Source organism: Abramis brama (genome assembly GCF_963993115.1).
Source record: "Abramis brama genome assembly, chromosome: 5".
In the NCBI taxonomy this organism is placed as follows: Eukaryota; Metazoa; Chordata; class Actinopteri; order Cypriniformes; family Leuciscidae; genus Abramis; species Abramis brama.
In genome coordinates this window covers 3,442,060-3,466,133 of record NC_139967.1, presented here as the reverse complement: position 1 = coordinate 3,466,133, position 24,074 = coordinate 3,442,060, and the positions used below count along the sequence as shown (strand labels likewise).

Sequence of the window (24,074 nt, the reverse complement as noted above, 5' to 3'; positions counted from 1 at the left end):
TAAACCCCAGTCAGAGCTTTTCCGTTAAAAAAGCACGTTTTCTACCCGGTCTTTTCAATAGTATCTGGCAATCATATGTGTGCGTGCTTTCTGCACTTCTGAAGAAGCGCAGGTGATCTGAAAACACAGACAAGTAAGCTGGAGTTCTGCGATCTTCATTAGAGATTTTCATTGAAAAGATTTTCTCACGACCCAGACGCAGAGGGTGAAAACACCGCGAGAATCACGACAAATTCCATGAAATACAGCATTATACAGTAAATGATGTTTTTATGTCTGGGTTAAGTCAGCATTTTCCGCATTGTGGAAATCATAGGGCCCTACAACAGGTGCCATCAAAATGACTATTTATGGACATTAATGCCACCAGTTTCTGATAAATTTTTAGTGGGAAAGAGTGTTATATCATTACTATATACTGTACATATAGTATTTAGAATTTTTTTTGTATATATTTTTCCTCCGTTTTAATTTTAGTTTGTGTTATTCATTTTTGTTGTATTTTTTTTTTTCAGTTTAATTTTTTTTGTTTCAGTTTAGATGCTTTAAATAGTATACATTTATTTATAAATTATATATAAATTATTCATTTTAGTACTTAAACTTGAAATGTTGTCTTGGCTTCTAAGTGAAATATTTACTTTACAAAGGCTTTTTTAATATTTTATTTCATTAACGTAAATGATTTTAACAGTTTTAGTTGGTCAGATTCATGATTCAAATACTTAGTAATTGACCATCATCCCACAAATGCGGCGTTAAACTTGTATTTACTTTACAACATTCCTTAAACTTTGAAAGAAATCATACAGAAAGCAAGATACAGGATTATTGAGGGTGGACTCAAACTTGATGCTTGATAGCATTATATTGGTTCTGTTCATTTGTACATTGTACAACTCTTATTAAATTATCCTTAGAAACCGTTACACACTCAGAAAAAAAGGTACAAAAGCTGTCACTGGGACAGTGCCCTTCAAAAGGGTTCAAATATGTACCATTTAGGTACTAATATGTACACGTCTGGTACCAATATGTACATGTTTGGTACCAATATGTACCTTTGAGGGACTTAAATGCACTCTTTAGGTACAAAGGTGTACCTTTTGAAAAGGTACCGCCACAGTGACAGCTTTTGTACCTTTTTTTCTGAAAGTGCAGATCAAGTTCTACATATGAATCAATCTCGCTTCCCTAATTCAGTACATTTTTACATGTTTGAAAGTTCAAGCTCAGCACAAATGCAGTGTTTTGCTCACTCAGCTTAATGATTTTACTAGAAGTGCTATTTTAAATGGTAAAAACGAAAATTCCCCACAGCTTTCAGAAAGAATTAAGACGTTTACAGAGTCACACAAGTAAAAAGACCAAATAGCAAGTTAAATGAGACAAAATGAAAACCTAGATCCATGGAATGGGACACTTTTTTTGGGTGGGGAGAGGGGGAAGTCTTGTAAAACTACCGTCTATTATTTAAAAATTACCAATAAATTGCATGTTGGCAAATCAACTAATTGCATGATGTAAAGTAGACATGACATAAGCATCATTAAAGCTGTCATGAAGAAAATGTACATGCAAAAAAATAAATAAAAAATCTTTAGCATTAAATGTTTTTCTGTGTGTGTGTCTGGGTAACAGAATTGAATCTTCCCAGAGCGAATTCCCTAAATATCACTTCCTCAGAATGTAGAAGTGAACATTTTTTAAGGAACATAAATGATTATATAGGAGGTGGTGTTTTTAATTTCAACCATAAGCAGCAAGTGACTTAAATTAGCTCACATTATATTGTCCTTTATAGAAAATGGATCGTTCTGAAGAATACATTCAAATGGAGATGGAATGTGAACCAAAGAAATCATTTTGGAGAGGTTTGGAAGATTTACAATATCACATTCAGTTGGAGAAACTATCTTAAAGCTTTTACAGCATGAGTGAAATGGAAAATGTTTCGCAGTTACATTTATTTTAATGTCTTGACAAACTTTTTTAATCGTTATTTCAAAAGAAACTTTTATATTTGAAATGTAACTGGAATCGAGAATGCTGTGAATGTTTCTTCCTCAGGGGTAGCTGGTACTGCATAACATCTCAGATTTTTAACCAGTGAGCTTCAACAATTAATCATGTTCATGCTAATTATGTTTATGTATATGTATATATATATATATATATATATATATGAATAATCATTTTGCTTATAATCATATAAACGAATCAAGGATTTTGTCTGTTTTCTTCAGGTCGCTCAAATCACAGACAAACTGGCATCTTTGTGCTTCTAGGAACAGTCTGCATGATTTTTTTCATCATCATGACTTCTGTCATCTGTGAGTTATTAATGAAATACTGTCTTTAGTGTTTTGCTACTAGACTGCTTTAATTTAGCACTGGTGTGGATACGGACTGCAACATCTTTGTGTTTTTAGTGTGACAAATAATGTGAACATGGACTTTTTTTGATCAAGATCAACATTTACTAAACTGCTAATTGTGATATGATCTGAACTGCTTTGCTCTGAGCTTTAATAAACTATTTGAATTAGCATATGAATATATAAAATATTTGCAGAGAAGCTGAAAAAGTTTGTTTGTCTAGTTTCGCATCAAGAAAGAAAGTTCTCAATGCTGGAGAGTTGGATTAACAGCCATACTTCTGATCTAACCTCAGTCAAATCTGAGTTTCAGATCTCAGGTGAGAACTTCATCATCATCATCATCACAGATCAGTTTTGGTAATGGAATGTTAATTAATAATTGTTTTTGACAGGTAATGACTTAGAAAATAAGGTTTCTGAGCTGCAGAATTTGGTGTCCAGTCTGAGTTCATCTTTGAACATGTCTGGATCAAGTAACACAATGACCAAAGGTTAGTGTCTTGACTGCTGTAACTGATGTTTTATTTTGTAAGAGATTGCAAGGCAGTTTAATTGATTTACAAAGTTCTTTACACTGAAGCACAAGGACGATAATCTTTTGATAACAAATGAATCATAAACAAAGTTGCAACTGTAAATATATATATATATATGACACTGCAAATACTCTAAGATATTATAAGTGCATTGATCATTTACTTATTTGTCCCTCTCACTCTATATCCAAAAGAAATGCATGAAAAGAAGTTGTCTAATATTGAGACCTTGATTACTGATCTCGGCTTGTCACAGAGTTCACTCGCATCCAAACAAGAGGAAAAACTACAAAAGCTGGGTGAGTGCTGGACGTATGTTTCAGCTTTGAATCCTCAAATTTAAAACTGCATATTAAGGGGATGAAGCTGTATATTTATTGGCCCATGATAAAACTTTCTCTATTTCTTTCCCCTGTAGTGAACAGTTTGATTTCATCTCTACAGTTTTATTCACGCACACGTATCTCGAGTAAGACCTAAAATTATACTAATTAATATAAACACAAATACTAATTAAAATATAAATGTTAATAAATGTTTCATAAATAAATCTTAAATATGATGTCCTACAGAATTAAGCTTTTCCTGTATTAGAAGAAATCATGCTGATATGTTGTATTTTTCTGACTTCTGTATTCAACTAAAGTTGGCACGTCAAGCTCAGACCTGGAGGAACTGAAAAAATCTATTCGAGCTCTTTCTTATAAACTATCATTTACCAGTGAGTAAACTCTAAATTCAAGATGCAATATTGTGCTCAAACATATGTAGCTTCTGTTTTAATGCTGTTATGCAGCAGAATAGCAGGTTATTTTACCAACATATGTCATAATGAAGGGCATCAGGCAGCACAACAAGAATTGGGGGGGGGGGGGGGGGGGGGGTGTTAATATGAAAATATTCAGTATTTTCTGGGCAGGACAAAAAAATGTTTGCTCTGTAATTTTTACTCGGGGTGTGTAAAAAAAAAAGGTACTGAAATACTTAAAATCATACAACATCTGTACAGTTTATGAATTTATGATACCACCTCACAGAGAAAACTAGTCCTGCACAAATATTGTTTATGGCGGTGGTTTACCAGAATGAAAATTATATTGATTTCAATAATTGGTCAAGTCCTCATTTGAAAAAAAAAAAAAGTTATTTTACTTTGATGTTTTAATTAAATGTGTTGAATGACTAAGTAAAACATTATTGTGTTTTATGCATTATAAGTACTGCAACATTATTATGCATTCTCTTTTCTCTCTCTCTCTCTCTCTCTCTCTCTCTCTCTGTCTCTCTCTCATAGACTTATTTCCTGGCTGTCCTGAAATTGAGTGGATCCCATTCAGCAACAGCTGTTACCTGTTCTCTAATGACAAATTGAACTGGACCGAAGCAAAAGATTACTGCGAAGAGCAGGGCGCGTTACTCTTAAAAATAGAAGACGGCTCTAAGAAGGAGTGGGTGTGTACCACACATACACAAAAACCCTTTTCCTACCTTCCATTCTGTCTTTCAGTGATTAACTTTTATCCCCCTTCCTAGCAATTTGTTACCAACTTTGCCAACTCACAGGACTACTGGGTCGGTCTAACAGACCAGAACACAGGGGAATGGAGATGGGCGGATGACACTCCTTACACCATGGATAAAGCGTGAGTTGAATATAATATAGAGAACAGAATATTCGGTTCTCATTGTAACATAAAATTGATTGGCCATTGCGTTCACACGCTCAACAGATAGGCCTGTGTCTGTGATTGGCAGAAATGCTGGTATCGTCACATTTTTAAAAAATTTCAATACTGACTTGGTGCCGAAGTAACGGTACTTTTAAGGGTACCGTTAGTAACAAATTTTAAATTATATTTTTGCAGACAATGGAGAACTGGGCAGCCAGATGATTGGACTAAACACAACTTGGGAGAGAAAGGAGAGGAAGGAGAGGACTGTGTGCAAATTTCATATGATGAGTTGCTTAATGACATCCACTGCTCTTCCAAATTGAAGTACATATGCGAAAAGGGAAATTCAGACTAAAAATTGCTGCAGCAAAGTGTCAAGCACTGCACAAATAGGCTTAGTTTTGAGTGTATTGAGGTTTTGTGAGGTGGGGTGGGAATAGTCCCAAAATTGTTTTTCTTTGTTTGTGTAAATTACAAATCGCATTAATGATGTGTTTATCAATGTTGTGGTGTAGTTACTAATATGACTAAATTGATATCTCATTCTACCATATTATCCCTTCTCACTTCAACAGTCAACAAATTCACACTGATAAACTGTATATAAAACACTTATAATAATCATAAATAAAATAACTTGTAATAAAATAACTTGTCTTCCTGTCATGCAGTAGAAAGGATCTGAACGATGTCCTGAATATTGTGATTAAAATAAATAATTATTTTAAAATACTTCAAAATGTGTCATTATTTGAAATGATTATTGTGTGATTTTTATTGTTATATTCTTTTTTTCATGTAAAATTTAATTTATTACTAGGACACCAATTGAACCTTACTGACATGGAGGGCAAAAGTTATAATCACTTAGCAAATCCATGTGCATGGAAAACATTTTGCTAGCTAATGAGAAATTAGTATAATTAAAATTAGCATAATTTTTGTATTGGTGGATCAACCAAAAGCAAAGTATAATTTCTTTGCTCATGATGTATGATGATGAGTCTTCTGCACTTACCTGAGACACCCGGTGAAGAAGGTTCAAACATTTAATGCTTCACATATCCTGCATCTGTGGCTTCTGTGTAGCTGAAATAGCATTTGCAGTTAGTTATGTTACTTTTTTTTTTTACATTTGGCAGACAATTTTTTCAAAGAAACTTGCTTTCAAGGTATCACTTATATGCATTCCCTGGGAATCAAAACACATGACCTTGGCATTGCTACTGTTTGAGCTTTAGGAATGCTGTTATAGAAAATGGTATTTTTGACCACATAAATACAGCCTTGAGAGGCAAGAGACTTCTTTTAAAAACATTTTTTGAAAATCGTACTTATTCCAAACTTTTGACCAGTATTATAATCTAATCATGGTGTAATTAATCTCAAACCCAACCTTTTTTTTGTAGGGAACTACTTTTTCATGAAGTAATTATCAGACATACTACTCGTGTAACACTTTACTATTTGTAAAATGTAGAGCATTTAATACAAGACCCGAGCCTGAAAAATATCCTATAGTCAATATAGCACAACAACCTCTTATTGATTATAGGCCTACTTTAACATAATATTTAATTACATAATTTAATAAAATACTGTTTTAGTAATATTTAAAACATATAATTCCCCTCACTTTAAAAAAATATATCTAATGTACAACTTTTAAAAACGTCTGAAATCTAAATTCACCGAACCATGCCATCTTTCAGCATAACGATAACGTTAGCCTAAAATTAAAAAGATGCTTTGCTAACGGCTGTGCTCGAGTAACTTTAGCGCTGAACTAACTTTTCCATCTAATATCGATATTTAAATCGTCAGATATGAACTCATAGAGCATCGATATAAATTAGCCCAACATTATTAACTTTTTGTCTCGGTAAAAGCAGCATTCAGTGATCCAATTCAAAAATGTTGAACCGACCACAAATACAAACGTACAAATTTTTTCCGATTCGTCAGACTTCTAATAAAATTATTAAAACGTTGTCATTGACAATCTGCATATACCTACTATCGATCTGTTTTGAGGTGTTTCGTGTATTTTTGCACATTACCGTGAAAGGGAAACATGAGGAGAAATCGCACTTGCACTTGACATTTAATTGACGAACTGAATTTGATGCGCATGCGCAGTAGCTTCAGTAGCGTCACCCTTGAGCTGTATGGATAAATGGAAGACCAATCCGCCTATAAAAGGTCGAATTTATGACAAAAGAACATTAGAATTTCGATGTTTTTTATATATCTTAATTATGACTCAGTATGTCATAATTTCATAAATGATTGTTATTACTTTGTTATAATTTCAAAATTTTAATCCCATATAATTATGACGTTTTGTCATAATTTCGACTTTTATTTAAATTATGACATAGTAAGCCATAATTATGACGTTTGTGTCATATTTTATGACTTTTATGTCATATTTAAGATTTACCAAAGCACGATTTTTTTATTATGTGGCGGAAATTATCTCCAATAGATAAAAGCAAGCACACACTTACTTTGAAATAAATAAACCCCTTTACTCAAAACCAGAGATCTTTCTGTACCAAAATGTTCAATTTGACCACGCTAATTCTGGTTAAATGGTCAAGGGTGATGGTGAATGGTCAAACAAGAGGCAGACAAACCACAGTGAAACTGAGTGAAAACAGATGATGCTGGAAACACTCAGCAAGCAGTTTTAATTAGTCATTTAGCTGATGTGTTTCTGCAGAATAACTTATAGTACACTTGTTACAGGTCAATATCCTTTGAAATGAGGAACGGAAAGTGCTGTGTTATTATGCACTATGCCCCGTTTACTGTCATTGCAGGAGCTCTTTTGAAAGTGTTTTGGACTATCTAAAGCAAGTAACTGCAAAAGCTATGATGGTCTATCAGAAAACTGATAGTTGTGAAGAAATCATGAAAATGGACATGGATTTTGAACGGAAGACGACATTTAGCAAAGGTTTGCTATGATACTAAATTGTATTTGATACAGAAAGATGTCTTTGTTTTGTCTATGAGAGAAACAGTTTTAGTTTGTTTGCCTGGTAACACTTTATAATCACTTTAAGTAAGCAATAAGGTACGAGAGGCTAGTGCTGTATCGTGAATAAGTCACGGCTGAAGGGCGTTGTTAGGCACGACGCGAAGCATTATACATTATATGATGCTTAAAGAAATAAACCTTCAAATTCTATTCAAAACGGAATTATTATAGCAAAAAAATATTGCCGCGTTCCCCTGAAAACCTTTCCGTTGTAAAACTGCTAATTAAATTTTAAGCTTTGGAGTTCCTCCTATATCAACTGAATGGATGCAGGCGTGAAGTGTTTCGTAAAATACTTTCCTGATCATACTGCACATCACATTCACATTTATCCACATTTGCATTCAAGATAGACATTTTTATCAGTTCTTGCTTTCTCTGGGAATTGAATCCATGACCTTGGTGTTGCTAGTGCTGTGCGCTACTGTTTAAGGAACAGGAAGGCTGTCTTGCTTTAAAGAAATAAAAGAAAGTAGCTAATGTGATTTCTCATGGTGTGTTGTTTTCTGCAGGTCGTCCATGTAGCAGAAAAACTGGCATCTTTGTTCTTCTAGGAACAGTCTGCATGTTTATTTTCATCATCATGACTTCTGTCATCTGTGAGTGGTTAACATCTTACTTTGAAAGTGTTGTGTTGTAAAATATTTGCATTTTAAAAAGTGAGTAATGCAAAAAAATCATACATAATAGTGGTATGCATGTTTACAGCATTTGCATTATGCTGATTACAAAAAAGTTTGTTTTTGTTCACAGTTTTTCATCAACAAAGAACATTCTCAGTGCTGGAGAGTTGGATGAACATTCATAGTTCCAATCAAACTTCAGTCAAACCGTTACCTCAAGAAAAGAATATTGAGACCTTGATGACCAATCTTGCCTCTTCATTGAGTTCAATCACATCCAAACAAGAGGAAAATCAACAAAAGCTGGGTGAGATTAATTTTTTTTTATTATGGACTGTACATTTAAATCCTCCTAAACCAACACATGTGTGTCAGGATTATGTTGTGTTTTGTGTTATAGTTTCATTCATGTGTGTTTGTTTCATGTGATTCAGTTCAGTTTAGTCTTAAGGTCCTTGCACACTGATTCCGAAATTCTCGTCTGAAATTTTCACGTTAAAAAATAAATATGACCTCATGTTATGTCAATCAGGTTTACACGATACACACTGCATCCGAAACATTCGTCTGTCATAAAAAAAAAAATTTCGGATCGGGTTCGATTTTCTGCGTTTTTCGCATCCGTAGCAAGTATTTTGAAAGGTGTTTTGACAATTCACAGCCACCGAATGACGAATTCTAAAAAAGTAATATGAAATGTCCTTGCACACTGATTTCGAAAATCTCGTCCGAAATTTTCGTATGCGTTTTTTCGTGTTCGTCAGCCTTAAAATTCGTCACGCACAGAAACCTTGCACACTGAGTCCGATGCGTAGCTATTTATTAAACCTTTGCGGGAAAAAAACGCAAAAAATACTAAATGGATTCGTCAAGCAGTGAGGATGATTTTGTTGCCCTCTTTCTTCTTAAAAAGAGAAAAAGAAAGAGGAAATATTGGGTCCATCCAATCCTGAGATTGCGCCGAGAGGAAGGAGAGTTTCACCTCCTTATCAAGGAGTTGCGAAATTATCCCGAGCGATTCAAAATTTACCTCAGAATGTCAGTGGAACAGTTTGATGCTTTGCTAGCGATACTGGAGCCACATATTAAAAAGAAGACCACCAATTTCCGTGAACCAATCGATCCTGAACAGAGACCGTTCAGACACACACACACACGGCCGGCGGATGCGCTGGGCAGACAGAACAGCTGTATCAGGTTATATTTTATTAAGTGTCTTTGTAATCCACATTTTGTTTTTCATACAGTAGCCTACTTTGTGCTGCGAGACGAAGTGTATCAACTTGTCAGACGCCGTTCTGGATTTTGTCGTTGGCTTGTACGGTGGCTCTGAATGTCAAAAAACCTCTCAAAATACTGGCTGTGGATGCGAAAAACGCAGAAAATCGAACCCAATCCGAATTTTTTTATTACGGACGAAAGTTTCGTAGACAATGTGCAAGCGTGATTGACATAACGTGAGGTCGATTTTCTTTTTTAACGTGCGAAAATTTCGGATGCGAATTTCGAACTCAGTGTGCAATGGCCTTCAGTGTGCAAGGACATTTAGGGTATGTTTACACAACAAAGTTTTTCCTTTGAGTTTTCTTAGACAACACCATTGTCGAAACGATCCCCATTCACACTGATCCGTGAATGATTAAAAACGCTGTATTCTGCTGCCAGGCCATTAGATGGCGAATTGGCGATGAAACAGACTGAGCATGTAACCTAATACACATGTGCTTGAAGTGAGTTTAACGTTTTTGTTGTTTACACAGACCGTTTTCAAAAACTTCCACTTTGAAACTAGGGTGACCACCCGTCCCGCTTTGCGTTGCACCGCACATCATCCCGCACGTCGCATATTGAGAAAATGTCCCGCATTTTCATCAGTTTATTGGTTTTTAATTATCATATTAAGAAAACGTGCATGCTTTCTTTTGCCTTTTTAAGAAAGCATTTTATTTATTCTTTTTGCGGCGTAGTTTTTCACCTATATTTAACAGCGCTTCGTCAGAAGTACAAATACAACAGCCGTTTTTTAAAATCCTATCCAATGGTTGAAAAGAAAGGAGTAAACACGGTCACTAGTTGGTTGTGACGGCTGTCAATCAAAATGTGGACCGGTGATTCGTTCCATGTGTTCCCTGTCGGAAAACAAATGGATAATTCGGTTAATTAATTTAACAGAATTTATCAACTTGTTGCCTGCTGTGGTTGTTTTAATCCACATCCTTTCTAAAAAAAAAAAAATGAGTTTTTAGTTTAATATACTCTTAATATATAAGACTGTCAATGATCTAATTTTATGTTGTTTTATATTTTATTTGTTCATTGTTTATTTTGTTGGATTTTAGTTGGACTTGGTCAGAACTGTTTCAAAAATAGTTATCTGCATGATACCTGCTGCCTTTGGGCTCAGTGATGTTGAATTTAAATGACATGTAAAATAAAGACATGTTATGTTACATTGTGATGTAATGGTCTTTTCTGGAAGGGACTAAAGAACAAAGAACTTTTATCAGCTGAAAGGCAGAATACAAATGTTTTTATTAAGTCAGATAGACATGATATAACAGTTTCAGGTTATGTTTTAGTGTTAGTAACATGTCCCACATCGTCCCACATTTGGTTTGTTTGACGGTGGTCACCCTGTTTGAAACCCATTTTCAAAAGTTTGCTTTTTCAGGAACCCAAAATGCCATTGTCGTGTAAACAAACGGCCAAAACACATAAAAAGTTTTAAGTTTTTAGTTGAAAACGGTGTCGTGTAAACAGCCCCTCAATTACCTCCCAGTTTGTCTCCTTGGTTACTGATTATGTTCAGCTGTCTGTCATTAAGTTTCCCATTAATACTCCGTTTCATTCAGTTCATTGTTGGTTCTCGTCTGTAGTGTGAGTAGTTTATGTGATCATTCTCTGTGCCTTCATCTATATATTACTTTAAAGGGATACTTCACCTCTGGAAAGATGAATGTGTATTTAAAATGGGTCATTTATGTAGTAGAAATGTGAAATTATTTTTGAATTTGGTGCCTTCTAGACTGAGAAAAGCCAGAAAATGTATTTTTGCCTTATGTGGATGAAAGACAACAACTCCCAGAATGCACTTGCTTCGCTGCTCTACGAGGCCAATCCCAAGCCACGCCTACCGGTAAGAGCGCGCAGTTTAAAACAACAAGGCTAGGCTACTAGTGAGTCTCCGTGACAAGTCTGCCCGGTATTTCGAGATCACCCAAAATGTCCGGGATTCGGCTTTTGCGTTCTACAGTCGCCATTCATTATGTTTACTGTGGCGAGCAGGACGAGGCTGAGGGGCGCGGGAGAACGATTACTGATGAGCGATGGAGGAGCGGGAATTTTCTTAGCAATGTTAAAAAGCACATCAACCGATCACTTGTTTCGCGTTCATGTAAACCGTGCCTGCCCAATACGTCGATCGCGATCGACTGGTCGATCGCAGAGCCAATGACGGTAGCTCACAGAACTCAGCCAAAAAAACAAAACAACAACAACAACAAAAAAACGCGCCTTTTCAGAAAAGCAATCCACCCTATCATTATTATACCATGTGCCCGCTGATTGACGTGTAGACAGGCCAGTCTGCTGGTTGCTAAAAAGTTTTTTTACACTACGTTACCATAACAACCATAAACTCTACCGAGCTGATCTCGACAGTCGACACTACAGAAAAGCGCCATTGCTTTCGTTTTACCGTTGCTTTTCGTTTTCGCTATTGCTCGTTTATTATCTGTATAGACAAACAAAAATTATACCACAATGAATAAGGGAGTGAAAGAAATCAAAAAAGCAAAGACTTACCATTTTCATCAGGAATGGGAAGATGACTTCTTATTCACGATGTCATACTCAAAGTGTGTCTGTCTGATCTGTCAATCCAGCATTGCACTTCCAAAGAAGGGGAATGTAGAGAGACACTTTAGAATGATTCATCGAACCTTTGATACAGACTTTCCTCCAAGCAGTGAATTGAGAAAGAGAAAGGTGAGGGAGTTGAAATCTCAGCTTCTTGGACAGCAGTCTCTTTTCACTCGGCCAACAGCGAAAGCGAAGGCCGCAACAGAGGCATCGTTCCGGGTAAGTCGGACGATCGTTAGGCACAAAAAGTCTTTCCAGGATGGAGTTATGGTGAAGGAAGCCTTCATTGAGGCAGCGGATTCTTTGTTTAAAGACTTTACGAACAAAACAGAAATAATGTCTGCAGTCAAAGCTGTTCAGTTGACAAGAAATACAGTGACCAGGCGATGCGAAATGATGGGTGACAACTTAGTGCAGCAGCTTGCTAAGGACATTGACTGTTGCGAGTGCTTCTCGCTACAGATGGACGAGTCTACGGACATCACAGACAAAGCCCAATTGTGCATTTTTATTCGAATGGTCTTCCACGACATGACTGCAAAAGAGGAACTTTTAGCAGTTCTGCATATGAACGCACACACACGAGGGGATGACATCTTTGAGATATTCAAAAACTTTATCGACAAGAATAAGATTCCAGTGTGCAAACTGGTGTCAATCACCACCGACGGTGCGCCTTCCATGATCGGCCGCTCTAATGGATTTGTTGCCAAATGCCGAGAGGATGAAGCGTTTCCTGACTTTTTAAGTTACCATTGTATCATACACCAACAAGCGTTGTGTGCGAAAATGTTGAACATGAAAGAGATCATGGATGTAGCAAACAAAGTAGCCTGCTCTATCCGTGCTAGATCTCTTCAAAGACGACTGTTCCGTTTGCATCTTGAGGAGGCTGGCAGCGACCACTTAGACCTACTGCTTCACACAGAGGTAAGGTGGTTGAGTAGGGGGAAATTCCTGCAACGATTCCGCGATCTCCTTCCCGAGGTAAAGCAGTTCCTACATGACAAAAAACATGCGGAATACACGCAACTTAATGATGATCGTTGGCTGCTTGATTTGGCGTTTTTAACTGATCTGGTGAACTTGCTCAATGAGCTGAACGTGGAATTACAGGGCAAAGAGAAAACCGTGATCAATATGATAAGCTCAGTGAACGCCTTCAAGGGAAAACTTAAACTGCTTTCTTCAAAGATCCAACGCCATGATCTGGGGAACTTTAAAAACCTTGCATCTGAGCTGAATAATCAAGGGAAGGACTTAACGGAGATTGACAGTGCATGTTATGCAGAACAGATTGACACCGTCCTGTCAGACTTTGACAGGAGATTTCAAGACTTCGCTCTACTCGAGCCAGTTGCCACGTTTATGTGCTTCCCTTTTCGGGAGAATGCTGAGGTCGATGTCCTCACTTCCAAAATCGCAACAATGTTTCAGCTCAGTTCTGCTGAAGTTGAGGATGAGATCTTGACACTGCAAGCAGATATTAACTTGAAGTCTAGGGCCCATGAACAATTCTGGAGTTTACTCACAGAAGAAAAGTATCCCAACATGAGAAAATGTGCAACATCACTGACTGCAATGTTTGGGTCTACTTACTTGGGCGAATCGACCTTTTCACATATGAAATTTATCAAATCCAAATACCGCTCCACCCTGACCGACGATCATTTGGAGGCCTGTCTTAGACTGGCTATCAGTAGCTATTGCCCGGACTATGCATCCCTAGTGGACTCCATCCAATGCAAGTCATCATCTGAATAAGGTACTGACCACTGATGTGAACATGCCATGTGTATGCAAGAAAATGACTACATGCAACTTATTGTACATAAAGTTAATTCACTGCCTGAAAGTTTCAATGTTTGAACAGTGAATTGTAGTGTGATATAGTGTGTAATGTAGGCCAAATGCCACTGTATATGTAGGCTATGTATGTTAAAAGAAAATCCTAGTGTTAAAAAAAAGTTACATTTCAATGTGAGTGTGTGTGTGTGTGTACGTGTGTGTGTGTGTGGATGTGAGTGTGAATGTGAGTGTGAGTGTGTGTGTGTGTGCGTGTGCGTGCGTGCGTGCTTGCTACCTGAATGGGTAAAGTTACATTTCAATGTGTGGATTTTGATGTAAATGTACTGAATTGTATGGGAAATGTAATGTAAGTGCCACTGTGTATGAAATCACATGCATGTTGATTAGTAGCTTCTATTGTGGACTGTTACTGTTGTTACTGTATTTTTAGTATTGGTAAAGAAATTAAACTCAATCATAAATTACTAATGATTTAAGTGTGAAACATTAAAGCAAAATAGCAGCCAATATGACATTGTGTGTTCTAGGGCTGTACTGTCCTAGTCGATTAGTCGATTAATTGGTTGATACGTTCTGGTTCGACCAAAATTCTGATTGGTCGATTTTCTGCCGCGTTTATTTCATCAGTTTTGCCGCGCTGAGGCGCGCTCATTTCATCAGGTGGGGGTGTTTTCAGAGTACGCTTGTTTCACTGTAACAGTCTATCTTCAAAACACCCCCCTTGTTTTCACCTTTTATGGATTAGCCCAACCCAAGAGAGAGCGTCGAGCGTAGAAGGTTTGATGCTGAATATTATTTATTTAATTGTGAGAGCGTTTAATAGTCAGTCCTCTTCTAACATGTCAACAACAAAGAAATCGACAGTGTGGCAGCATTTTGTTAAAATTGATAACAGGAAAAAGGTCGAATGCAAAGTTTGCAAGCAAGTTTTCCACAGCTCGACGACAAACATGACATATCATCTAAAAGTGGTAAGCTCACTTGTCTGCGTTAGCTTGCCCTGTGTGTTTTGAGTAGGCTATATGAACATATCAGAATTTGCATATTTCAATGTTTTAGTGTGATAACCTAACTTTTTAATTTTTTATCTGGAGCCTAATGCGCAATTGCGCTGTGCTGTTGGTTGTGTTAGTTTTGAGCCTAGGATGCTTTATTTTTCAGTTATGCACTTTATTTCGTTTCTGCTCTTGATCTGGTTTGTTTAATAAATATTATTTTTTTATTAAAGTGGACGTGCCTTTTGTGTTTATTAAGAGTAAAAGCTTTAGTTAATAGTCTATTCGTGTCTCAGCTGCGAAGCTGAGCTCATGTTCAGCCTCGCTCGGTGCGAGGACATGCACGGTGAAATGATAGTGTCTGATAGTTATAACTTATTATTATAACATATGACAAAATAATTGTCTAAATTATGTTGCATATTCCTCAACAGTTCTTGTGATGATATCACTAGTTGACAACATAGTACTATTTTCGGAAATCAAGCTATGATATTGCGCAGGTGCACGTGATGCAGCGCTGTCAGAGCTGACAGACTCAAGTGTCAGACTCATTTCAGTGCAAAATAATTAGGTCAAAAACGATTTAATATACTGCAAATAGCCTACTAGTTGTTTATGTTTATTTATAATTCATTTAGGCAGACAACAAGGCTACCAAGTACTGCGCACAGTGCGCATCTAATTAATTTAATGGGGTTTTTTTCTACTGTCATTTTTTGTCGATTTTAGTCGATTTTTAGTCGAAAATTTCAGGACTTCAGTCGACCAAGATTTTCTTTGGTTGAGTACAGCCCTAGTGTGTTCGTTTTGGTACATTAAAAAAGACACGTAATGTGAGTAGTAGATCATTCTGACCCAGTCACTTGAAAGGTAGATCACCATTCAGAAAAGCATGGGCACCCCTGATGTAAACACTACATTCAGATTCACCAATCGGAATAAATTCAGTTAGATTGAAACAAAAGGTATGCATGTAAACAATGAATGGCGACTGCAGAAAGCAAAAGCTGAATCCCGGACATTTTGGACGATCTCGACGACCGGACATGTCCGGGAAAAAGAGGATGGTAACCCCTACTACTCAGCTTTCTCCACAGAACAAGAGCCTGCTAGCTTAGCTTCCAAAGAAAGACGGCTGACACTGTTTGTACATTCTGTGAGTGAGATCCCACCCTCTATGGGCGGGTTGAACACATGCAGGACAGCCCCTCCTACTGGCTGTAGTCTTTAGCCTCTGGCCAAAAAATCCTCCGATGACGCAAAATGACGATTTTTGCGTCATCGGAGGATTTTTTCCAGACAAAAAATACATACATCTCTTGTCTCAGGGGGACATGAGGGTGGAAAGCACGGTAATTCGAAAACACTACAGGTTTTCTACTGATACAAAGCTTAATGCTAAATCCTGAAGTATCCCTTTAATGTTTATTAAAGGAAGTTAGCATTGATCTTCATTGTCTTCATTCTGTAAACTACCACATCTGTTGCTGACAACATGAAAATCGATTTTTTTCCCCCCTACCAGGACACAACTGTGTATTTCTGACTTTAATAGCAGGACTTGTTTTACTTCTTTTTCACAGAACGCCAGCAAGGTCTGTCACACACTGAAGTGAAGAGTTTGATGAACAGTTTGAGTCTTGCTGTGTCAGCGCTGACATCCAAACTGAATGATGCAGGTCTGCAAATCTGATCATTTAAAGGAAACAACCATAAGAAATACTTTTAAGAGCAAACTGTCATATTCTTGATTGTTTATCAATCATATATATATATATTTTCCTTTCACAGTTGACAACCAAGTGCAGAAACAGACTGAAACACAAAAACTATTAGACTATTTAAAAACCGCTGTTACTTCTCTACAGTCTGATCTACAAAACAACCAACGTGACTTTGGTAAGACAGAAAGGCAAAATTAATATGAATTTTAAGTTATTTCATGAATTAATAAGACATTATAATGAATATATAAGTCTCTTGTTATGCTCTCTTTTAAAATATCTCATATAACATTAACTGTACCAGCGTTCATCATAAGAGACACGGCAAGAGCGCGCAAGTGTGTTTTTCTGGATTTCTCTGTTGTTCTGTTATTTTAGTGCTGTATTTTAGTCCAGGTAAGCCCTTCTTCGATTCTCTGTTCATTTTGTATTTTTAGTTTCACATAATTCTGTATTTTAATTAGACGCGCTGCTACATTAAACAGAAGCCGCGAGTGAAAATTAATATTGCTTTCTAGTTTGCACTTAAGCCTTTGCTATTGAAGAGTTTCGATTCAGCGCATTCTCACGTTATTCAGACTTAATTGCCCGAGAGAAACAGCTGTACTCACTCAAGAGGTGAAAGCATTATCTGTATATCTGTGTAATTTGCGCGCTGTCGCGGAAGCGTCAGCGGAAGCGTTCAGCTCTCGTGTTCAGCCTCCTCGTGTTCAGACCGACTCGGGTAAAGACCAGCGACTCTACCTGCGCGACTCCACCGAGCAAGGACACCAGAAAGGCACTTAAGTATCTCCTTTTCCCTTTTCCTTCACTCTTTTTATCTTATTGTTCACCTTAATCAACATGTGCCTTCAATACATTCCTGTTATCTCTCGGCAACGCCCTTTCATCACGCGCAAAAGGCAGCGCAATACTGCCAATCTGCGTCCCATTCTCTCATCCTCACACACTCCTCTCTCTCTTTCCGTGGGTCTATGGAATTGTCAGTCAGCAGTCAATAAAGCTGACTTCATTCCAGCCTTTGCATCTCATTCTTCTCTTAATATCTTAGGCTTGACTGAGACCTGGATCCGGCCAGAAGACTCAGCAACCCCCGCTGCTCTCTCTAACAATTTCTCCTTCTCTCACTCCCCTCGCCAGTCTGGGAGGGGTGGGGGTACAGGGCTCCTCGTTTCTAACAATTACAAATACTCCACGCTCTCTTCTCTATGCAACAACAACTCATTTGAATATCATGCTATTACACTTACAACTCCCATTAAGATCCATATTGTAGTCATTTATCGTCCCTCAGGTCAGCTGGGTAACTTTGTGGATGAGCTGGATGTGCTGCTGTCCTCTTTCCCTGAGGACGGCACCCCACTCCTAGTCTTCGGTGACTTCAACATCCATCTCGAAAAGCCGTATGCAGCAGACTTCATCTCCCTCCTAGCCTCCTTCGATCTCACACGACTCATCACCACAGGTACTCACAAATCAGGCAACCAACTGGACCTGGTTTACACACGCAACTGCACCACAGAGAACATCTTGGTGAGACCTCTCCATGTTTCTGATCATTTCCTCATTACTTTAAGTCTACAACTCTCTACCCCTGCACCTCCAACCCCACCTCCAGTCACTTTCAGGCGAAACCTGCGCTCACTCTCTCCCTCACACCTTTCCTCTGCCGTGTCATCTTCTCTTCCCCCACCCTCACAATTCTCATCTCTGGATGTGAATACCGCAACGGATACCTTATGCTCCACTCTAACCTCTTCTCTAGACACTATCTGCCCTCTCTCCTCCAGGCCAGCACGCGCTACTCCCTCCAACCCCTGGTTATCTGAGGTTCTTCGTGAACACCGGACTGAACTCAGGGCAGCGGAGAGGAAATGGCGCAAATCAAAAGACGCATCTGACCTGGGTATGTATCAATCTCTCCTCTCTTCCTTTTCTGTAGATGTTCATGCTGCAAAATCTTCATACTTCCACAACAAGATCAACAGCTCCTCCAACACACGAGTACTTTTCAAGACATTCAACTCTCTCCTCTGTCCACCTCCACCACCACCCACCTCCTCCGTAACTGCTGACGATTTTGCGAACTTCTTCACCAACAAAACTACAACTATCAGCAGTCAGTTCTCGGCTCCACACACACAGGAACCCAGACCGACCCCTTCCTCAGCCAATGTCCCTCTGTCCTCCTTTTCTCCGCTAACCGAGGAAGAAGTATCTACACTTCTCCTTTCCAGTCATCCTACCACCTGTCCTCTAGACCCCATCCCCTCGCACCTTCTACAAGCCATCTCTCCGACACTTCTACCAGCACTCACACACATCATAAACTCATCCCTCCATACTGGCACCTTCCCTACAGCATTCAAGCAAGCTCGGGTTACTCCACTGCTTAAAAAACCAACACTAAACACATCAACTGTAGAGAATTACAGACCCATCTCCCTCCTACCATTTATTGCAAAGACACTTGAAAGAGCTGTTTTCAACCAAGTAACAACCTTCTTGTCTCGAAACAACCAGCTGGATGTCAACCAATCCGGCTTCAAGAAAGGCCATTCTACTGAGACTGCACTACTATCAGTCACAGAAGCCCTACGGATCGCAAAAGCTGCTTCCAAATCTTCAGTCCTCATTCTCCTGGATCTGTCTGCTGCCTTCGACACTGTGAATCATCAGATCCTTATGACCAGCCTCTCATCACTGGGCATCACAGGTACTTCACTCCACTGGTTTGAGTCCTATCTCACAGGTAGGTCCTTCAAGGTCGCATGGAGAGGCGAGCTATCCAGATCGCATCAGCTGACCACAGGGGTTCCCCAGGGTTCAGTTCTTGGACCCCTCCTCTTCTCCATCTACACCACATCACTGGGACACATCATACAAGCACACGGCTTCTCCTACCACTGCTATGCTGATGACACACAGCTCTTCCTCTCGTTTCAACCAGATGATCCCACAGTAGCTGCACGGGTCTCAAGCTGTCTGGCGGACATCTCGGCATGGATGAAGGAACATCACCTACAGCTCAACCTGCCAAAGACTGAGCTTCTCGTCCTCCCTGCCAATCCGTCTCTACAGCACGACTTCACTATCCAGCTAGATTCATCTTCAATCACCCCATCAAGGACGGTCAGAAATCTTGGAGTAACGTTTGATGACCAGCTGACCTTCACAGATCACATTTCAAAGACAGCTCGATCATGCAGGTTTGCACTGCACAACATCAGGAAGATCAGGCCTTTCCTAACTGAGCATGCAACACAACTTCTCGTCCAGGCCCTGGTCATTTCTAGGCTTGACTACTGCAATGCTCTTCTGGCCGGTCTTCCTTCAAGTGCAACTAAACCTCTACAGATGATCCAGAATGCTGCAGCTCGTCTTGTCTTCAACGAGCCCAAGAGGGCCCACGTCACTCCTCTGTTCATCTCTCTGCACTGGCTACCTCTCGCTGCTCGCATCAAGTTCAAGGCATTGACGCTTGCTTACCGATCTATCACAGGCTCAGCTCCCTCCTACTTTAACTCATTCCTACGAGTCTACATCCCTACCAGACGCCTACGATCAGTCAACGAGCGACGTCTCGTGGTTCCATCGCAGAGAGCCACAAAATCACTTTCCAGAACATTCTCATTCACAGTTCCATGCTGGTGGAACACTCTCCCCTCCCTCATCCGGAATGCTGAATCCCTGACAACCTTCAAAAAGCATCTGAAAACCCATCTCTTCCGTGAGCACTTAACCACATAAAAAAAAAAACTCCCCTTTCCCTCTAAAAACCTCACTTATCGGGCTTATGCTACTCTGAATAATGCCTGAACTTTGTATCTTGAGCACTCCTTGCGTAGCTTTGGTTTTTGCCTCTTCATGATGATTCGCTTAATCTAGTCCTGCTTTGTAAGTCGCTTTGGATAAAAGCGTCTGCCAAATGACTAAATGTAAATGTAAATGTAAACTGTAGTTATGATACTTTGGACCACACTCAAATCTCAGCATGTACACACTTGTAGCCAATCAGCAATAGGGGTCCACTAGTGTGTCCACTCATAATGGGGGAGAAGAGAGTGAGCCAATCAGCAGTAGGGGGCGTGTCCACTCATAATGGATGAGGAGAGAGTGAGCCAATCATCAGTAGTGGGCGTGTCCACTCATAATGGGGGAGGCGAAAGAAAGTGAGCTAATCAACAGTAGGGGGCGTGTCCACTCATAATAGGGGAGGAGAGAGTGAGCCAATCAGCAGTAGGGGGCGTGTCCACTCATAATTGCCAGCAGCCATATCACCCTGTAGCCCAAGACTGTTTGCCCGCTGAGCTTGGTCAGTACCTGGATGGGAGACCTCCTGAGAAAACCAGGTTGCTGCTGGAAGAGGTGTTAGTGAGGCCAGCAGGGGGTGCTCACCCTGTGGTCTGTGTGGGTCCTAACGCCCCAGTATAGTGACGGGGACACTATACTGTCAAAGAACACCGTTAAAAATCCCAGGATGTCCTTCGAAAAGAGTAGGAGTGTAACCCCGGCATCCTGGCCAAATTTGGCCCTTGGCCTCTGTCCATCATGGCCTCCTAATCATCCCCATATACTGATTGGCTTCATCACTGTCTCCTCTCCACCAATAAGGTGGTGTGTGGTGGGTGTTCTGGCGCAATATGGCCGACGTCGCATCATCCAGGTGGATGCTGCACATTGGTGGTAGTTGAGGAGATTCCCCCCGTCCGTGTTAAGCACTTTGAGTACCCAGAAAAGCACTGTATAAATGTAACGATGGGGGAGGAGAGGGAGTGGGCAAGAGGGGGATTTGAAGAAAGAATGTAGACAGAGAAATGGCTGAGAGACATTACAAAAGAGAAAAACTCAAGTGGAATATCACTGCAAAAAGAAGGGTTATGATCAGGCAAGAGCTTTAGGACCTGCATTAATATTAGAGACGTTCAGTGGTTAAAGTGGGATTTGGCAGGAGGGGGAACCCTAAAATTTTGTGTAGGTGCAACATGGAAAAATGACTCAATGACTATACCACAACATATTGAGTATCGTGGTATAGCAATACTTTTTAGGACAAGAGTGTCACTGTGGCACCAAGTATCACAATTCTTATTTACTTGATATTTTAATGGTTTTATTTTGGTCCATCTACATCTACACTGATATGATGATGATATATGTTAAAATGGCTGAACACCACAATATAGAACGCAACCTTGTTTTTCATAATGTAAATTTAAACATAAAAATGGCTGTCCAAAACTGACTCAAATTTAACATACCAAAATGGCTGAAGACAACTATAACATAAATAAACGCCAAGGTCATGGGTTCGATTCCCAGGGAAAGCAGGAATTGATATGAATGTAAAATGTGTTCCTTGAAATGCAATGTAAGTTGCTTTGGATAAAAGCGTCTGCCAAATGTGTAAATGTAAATCCACTTTCTCTGGCTAGAATAGGGGCAGACTGGGACAAAAATTCAGCCCTGGCACTGTAGCCACATTACCAAAATTTGGTAATTATAAAATGTATAAAATTATATCTTGCAATTCTGACTTTATAACACACAATTGTGAGTTTATATCTCGCAATTCTGACTTTATATCTCACAATTCTGAGAAATAAAGACAGAATTGTGAGATGTAAACTCGCAATTGTAAGATAAAAACCCGCAATAATCTTATAAAATGTTTTATTCTGTTCTGGAACAAGCTTCCATAGTATGCTAAGTTCTTGTCTAAGACAAAACTGATATGAGCAGATGTTGATTATGTATTTTTATATTTTCTCATTCACGAAGCCATTATTTCTATGCACTCAGTGATCTTGTTGATCCAGTATAGTGTATTTATGGCTTTTGTCTCATGTTTAAGAGTCAATGTCGAGTTCATTGAGTGTCCTGAAGAGTTCAGTGTCAGATCTCACTTCATCTGTCGCATCTCTGTCCTCTAAACAACAGATGTCTGGTGAGTCGAGTACAATATTGCAATAACTGCATCATTGAGCATTGTGAATGTATAACTGAATCTATTGAATTGACCTCTTTTTTAGGCATGATTTCAGAAATATAATCATAATTGTTGGTTTCATGGACCTGCATGCTGATACTAACATTATTCTTTACATTGGAAATAATTGGATTGAAATGAAATTCACAGGACACTGACTGCAGAAAGTCTAACAAGGTCTGATGTGTTTTATTCTGTTCTAGAGGAGAGAGTCATGAACGCTCTGAAGGAGCTGAAATCTAACATGGGAAACAAAACAGCAGGTACTGCATCCACACTCTTTAAAAATAAAGCTTCCAAAAGAAGGTTTTCGCAGCGATTCCATAGAAGAAACATTTTTAGTTCCTCAAAGAACCAGTGAACATTCTTAAAAGAACCATTTTTTATTAGTGTTGAGAACCTTAGAATCTTAAGAATATTTTTACACTATGAAGAACCTTTTGTGGAATGGAAAGATTCCACGCATGTTAAAGGTTCTTCATGATTTAGATGCCTATAAAGAACCTTTATATTTAAGAGTGTAGCGCTACTTTATGTGGTTAAAGGGAAAGTTCACCCAAAAATGAAAATCCAGTCATAAATTCAGAACGCATGAGAGCACCACAACACATGCGTGTTGTTGACGAGAGAGCAGATGTTGTAGCGTGAATGTGTGTTGGAGATAAATATTTTGTTAATAAAGCGGTAAACTGTTTTTTTGAGCAAACAAAGCACTCGTGTCGCTTCATCAAATTGAGGTTAAACCACTGTTGCACTTAACTGTATTTTCCTTTTTAGAAGTGACTTTAATCATATTTCAAGCAATTCAAACCCATCATGTTGAACAGTGCGCGTCTGAAGTGTCTTAGCTGAAGGAAATAATACATTATTTAACGGCTTTAATATATCGGCCAAATTTTCTTATCGGGCCGATAACAATAACATTAAAAATTAACATATATCGTCCGATACCGATATGGTGGCTGATATATCACGCATCCCTAATTCCTTTAATGATGTCTTTACTACCTTTCTGGGCCTTGAAAGTGGTAGTTGCCTAGACTGTCAATGGAGGGACAGAAAGTTTCAGATTTCATTAAAAAGATCTTCATTTGTGTTCCGAAGATGAACGAAAGTTTTAAGGGTTTGGAATGACATGAGTGTGAGTTTTAATGACGGGACTTTCATCGGGTACTAATCCTAATCCTTTAAATCTGCTCTTATTTTGCATCTTTTCTCTCTCTCTCACGCAGACGTCCCTGTAACCTGTAAATCTGGCTGGATATTGTACAAAAGCAGCTGTTTTTTGTTCTCCAATAATGAACTCAACTGGATTGAGGCACGAGATTACTGCAAAGCACAGGGCGCATTACTCCTCAAAATAGAAGAGGACGAGGAGGAGTGGGTGTGTAATGTTCATGGATGCGCATAACATAGCGTTTTGATTTGACTTTT

At 38.8% G+C, this 24,074-nt stretch overlaps 4 protein-coding genes across 9 annotated transcripts in view; all 4 read left to right on the top strand.

Moving 5' to 3' along the window:
• The window catches only part of asgr1c.1 (asialoglycoprotein receptor 1c, tandem duplicate 1), a 76,423-nt gene that overhangs the window by 50,625 nt on the left and 1,724 nt on the right, over positions 1 to 24,074 (top strand). For all 6 annotated transcript variants that reach the window (XM_084115154.1, XM_084115152.1, XM_084115153.1 and 3 more), the window contains 2 exons: positions 22,844 to 22,903; positions 23,873 to 24,024. In XM_084115154.1, coding sequence (XP_083971280.1) covers positions 22,844 to 22,903; positions 23,873 to 24,024 — 212 coding nt within the window. The remainder of the gene's footprint in view (positions 1 to 22,843; positions 22,904 to 23,872; positions 24,025 to 24,074) is intronic.
• Positions 1,723 to 5,330, top strand: LOC311083551 (asialoglycoprotein receptor 1-like). The gene is made up of 10 exons (XM_084115166.1): positions 1,723 to 1,874; positions 2,247 to 2,333; positions 2,603 to 2,698; positions 2,774 to 2,872; positions 3,112 to 3,216; positions 3,336 to 3,386; positions 3,564 to 3,638; positions 4,212 to 4,369; positions 4,451 to 4,560; positions 4,783 to 5,330. The coding sequence occupies exons 1-10, from the start codon at positions 1,808 to 1,810 to the stop codon at positions 4,943 to 4,945; spliced, it is 1,011 nt and encodes a 336-aa protein (XP_083971292.1). The 5' UTR covers positions 1,723 to 1,807; the 3' UTR covers positions 4,946 to 5,330.
• On the top strand, positions 7,410 to 11,405 carry LOC311083554 (uncharacterized protein). Its single transcript, XM_084115170.1, has 4 exons — positions 7,410 to 7,552; positions 8,149 to 8,235; positions 8,390 to 8,566; positions 11,285 to 11,405. Exons 1-4 carry the CDS (start codon positions 7,468 to 7,470, stop codon positions 11,287 to 11,289), a joined length of 354 nt encoding a protein of 117 aa, XP_083971296.1. The 5' UTR covers positions 7,410 to 7,467; the 3' UTR covers positions 11,290 to 11,405.
• Positions 17,372 to 20,468, top strand: LOC311083537 (uncharacterized protein). The gene is made up of 2 exons (XM_084115136.1): positions 17,372 to 18,116; positions 18,417 to 20,468. The coding sequence occupies exons 1-2, from the start codon at positions 17,495 to 17,497 to the stop codon at positions 20,399 to 20,401; spliced, it is 2,607 nt and encodes an 868-aa protein (XP_083971262.1). The 5' UTR covers positions 17,372 to 17,494; the 3' UTR covers positions 20,402 to 20,468.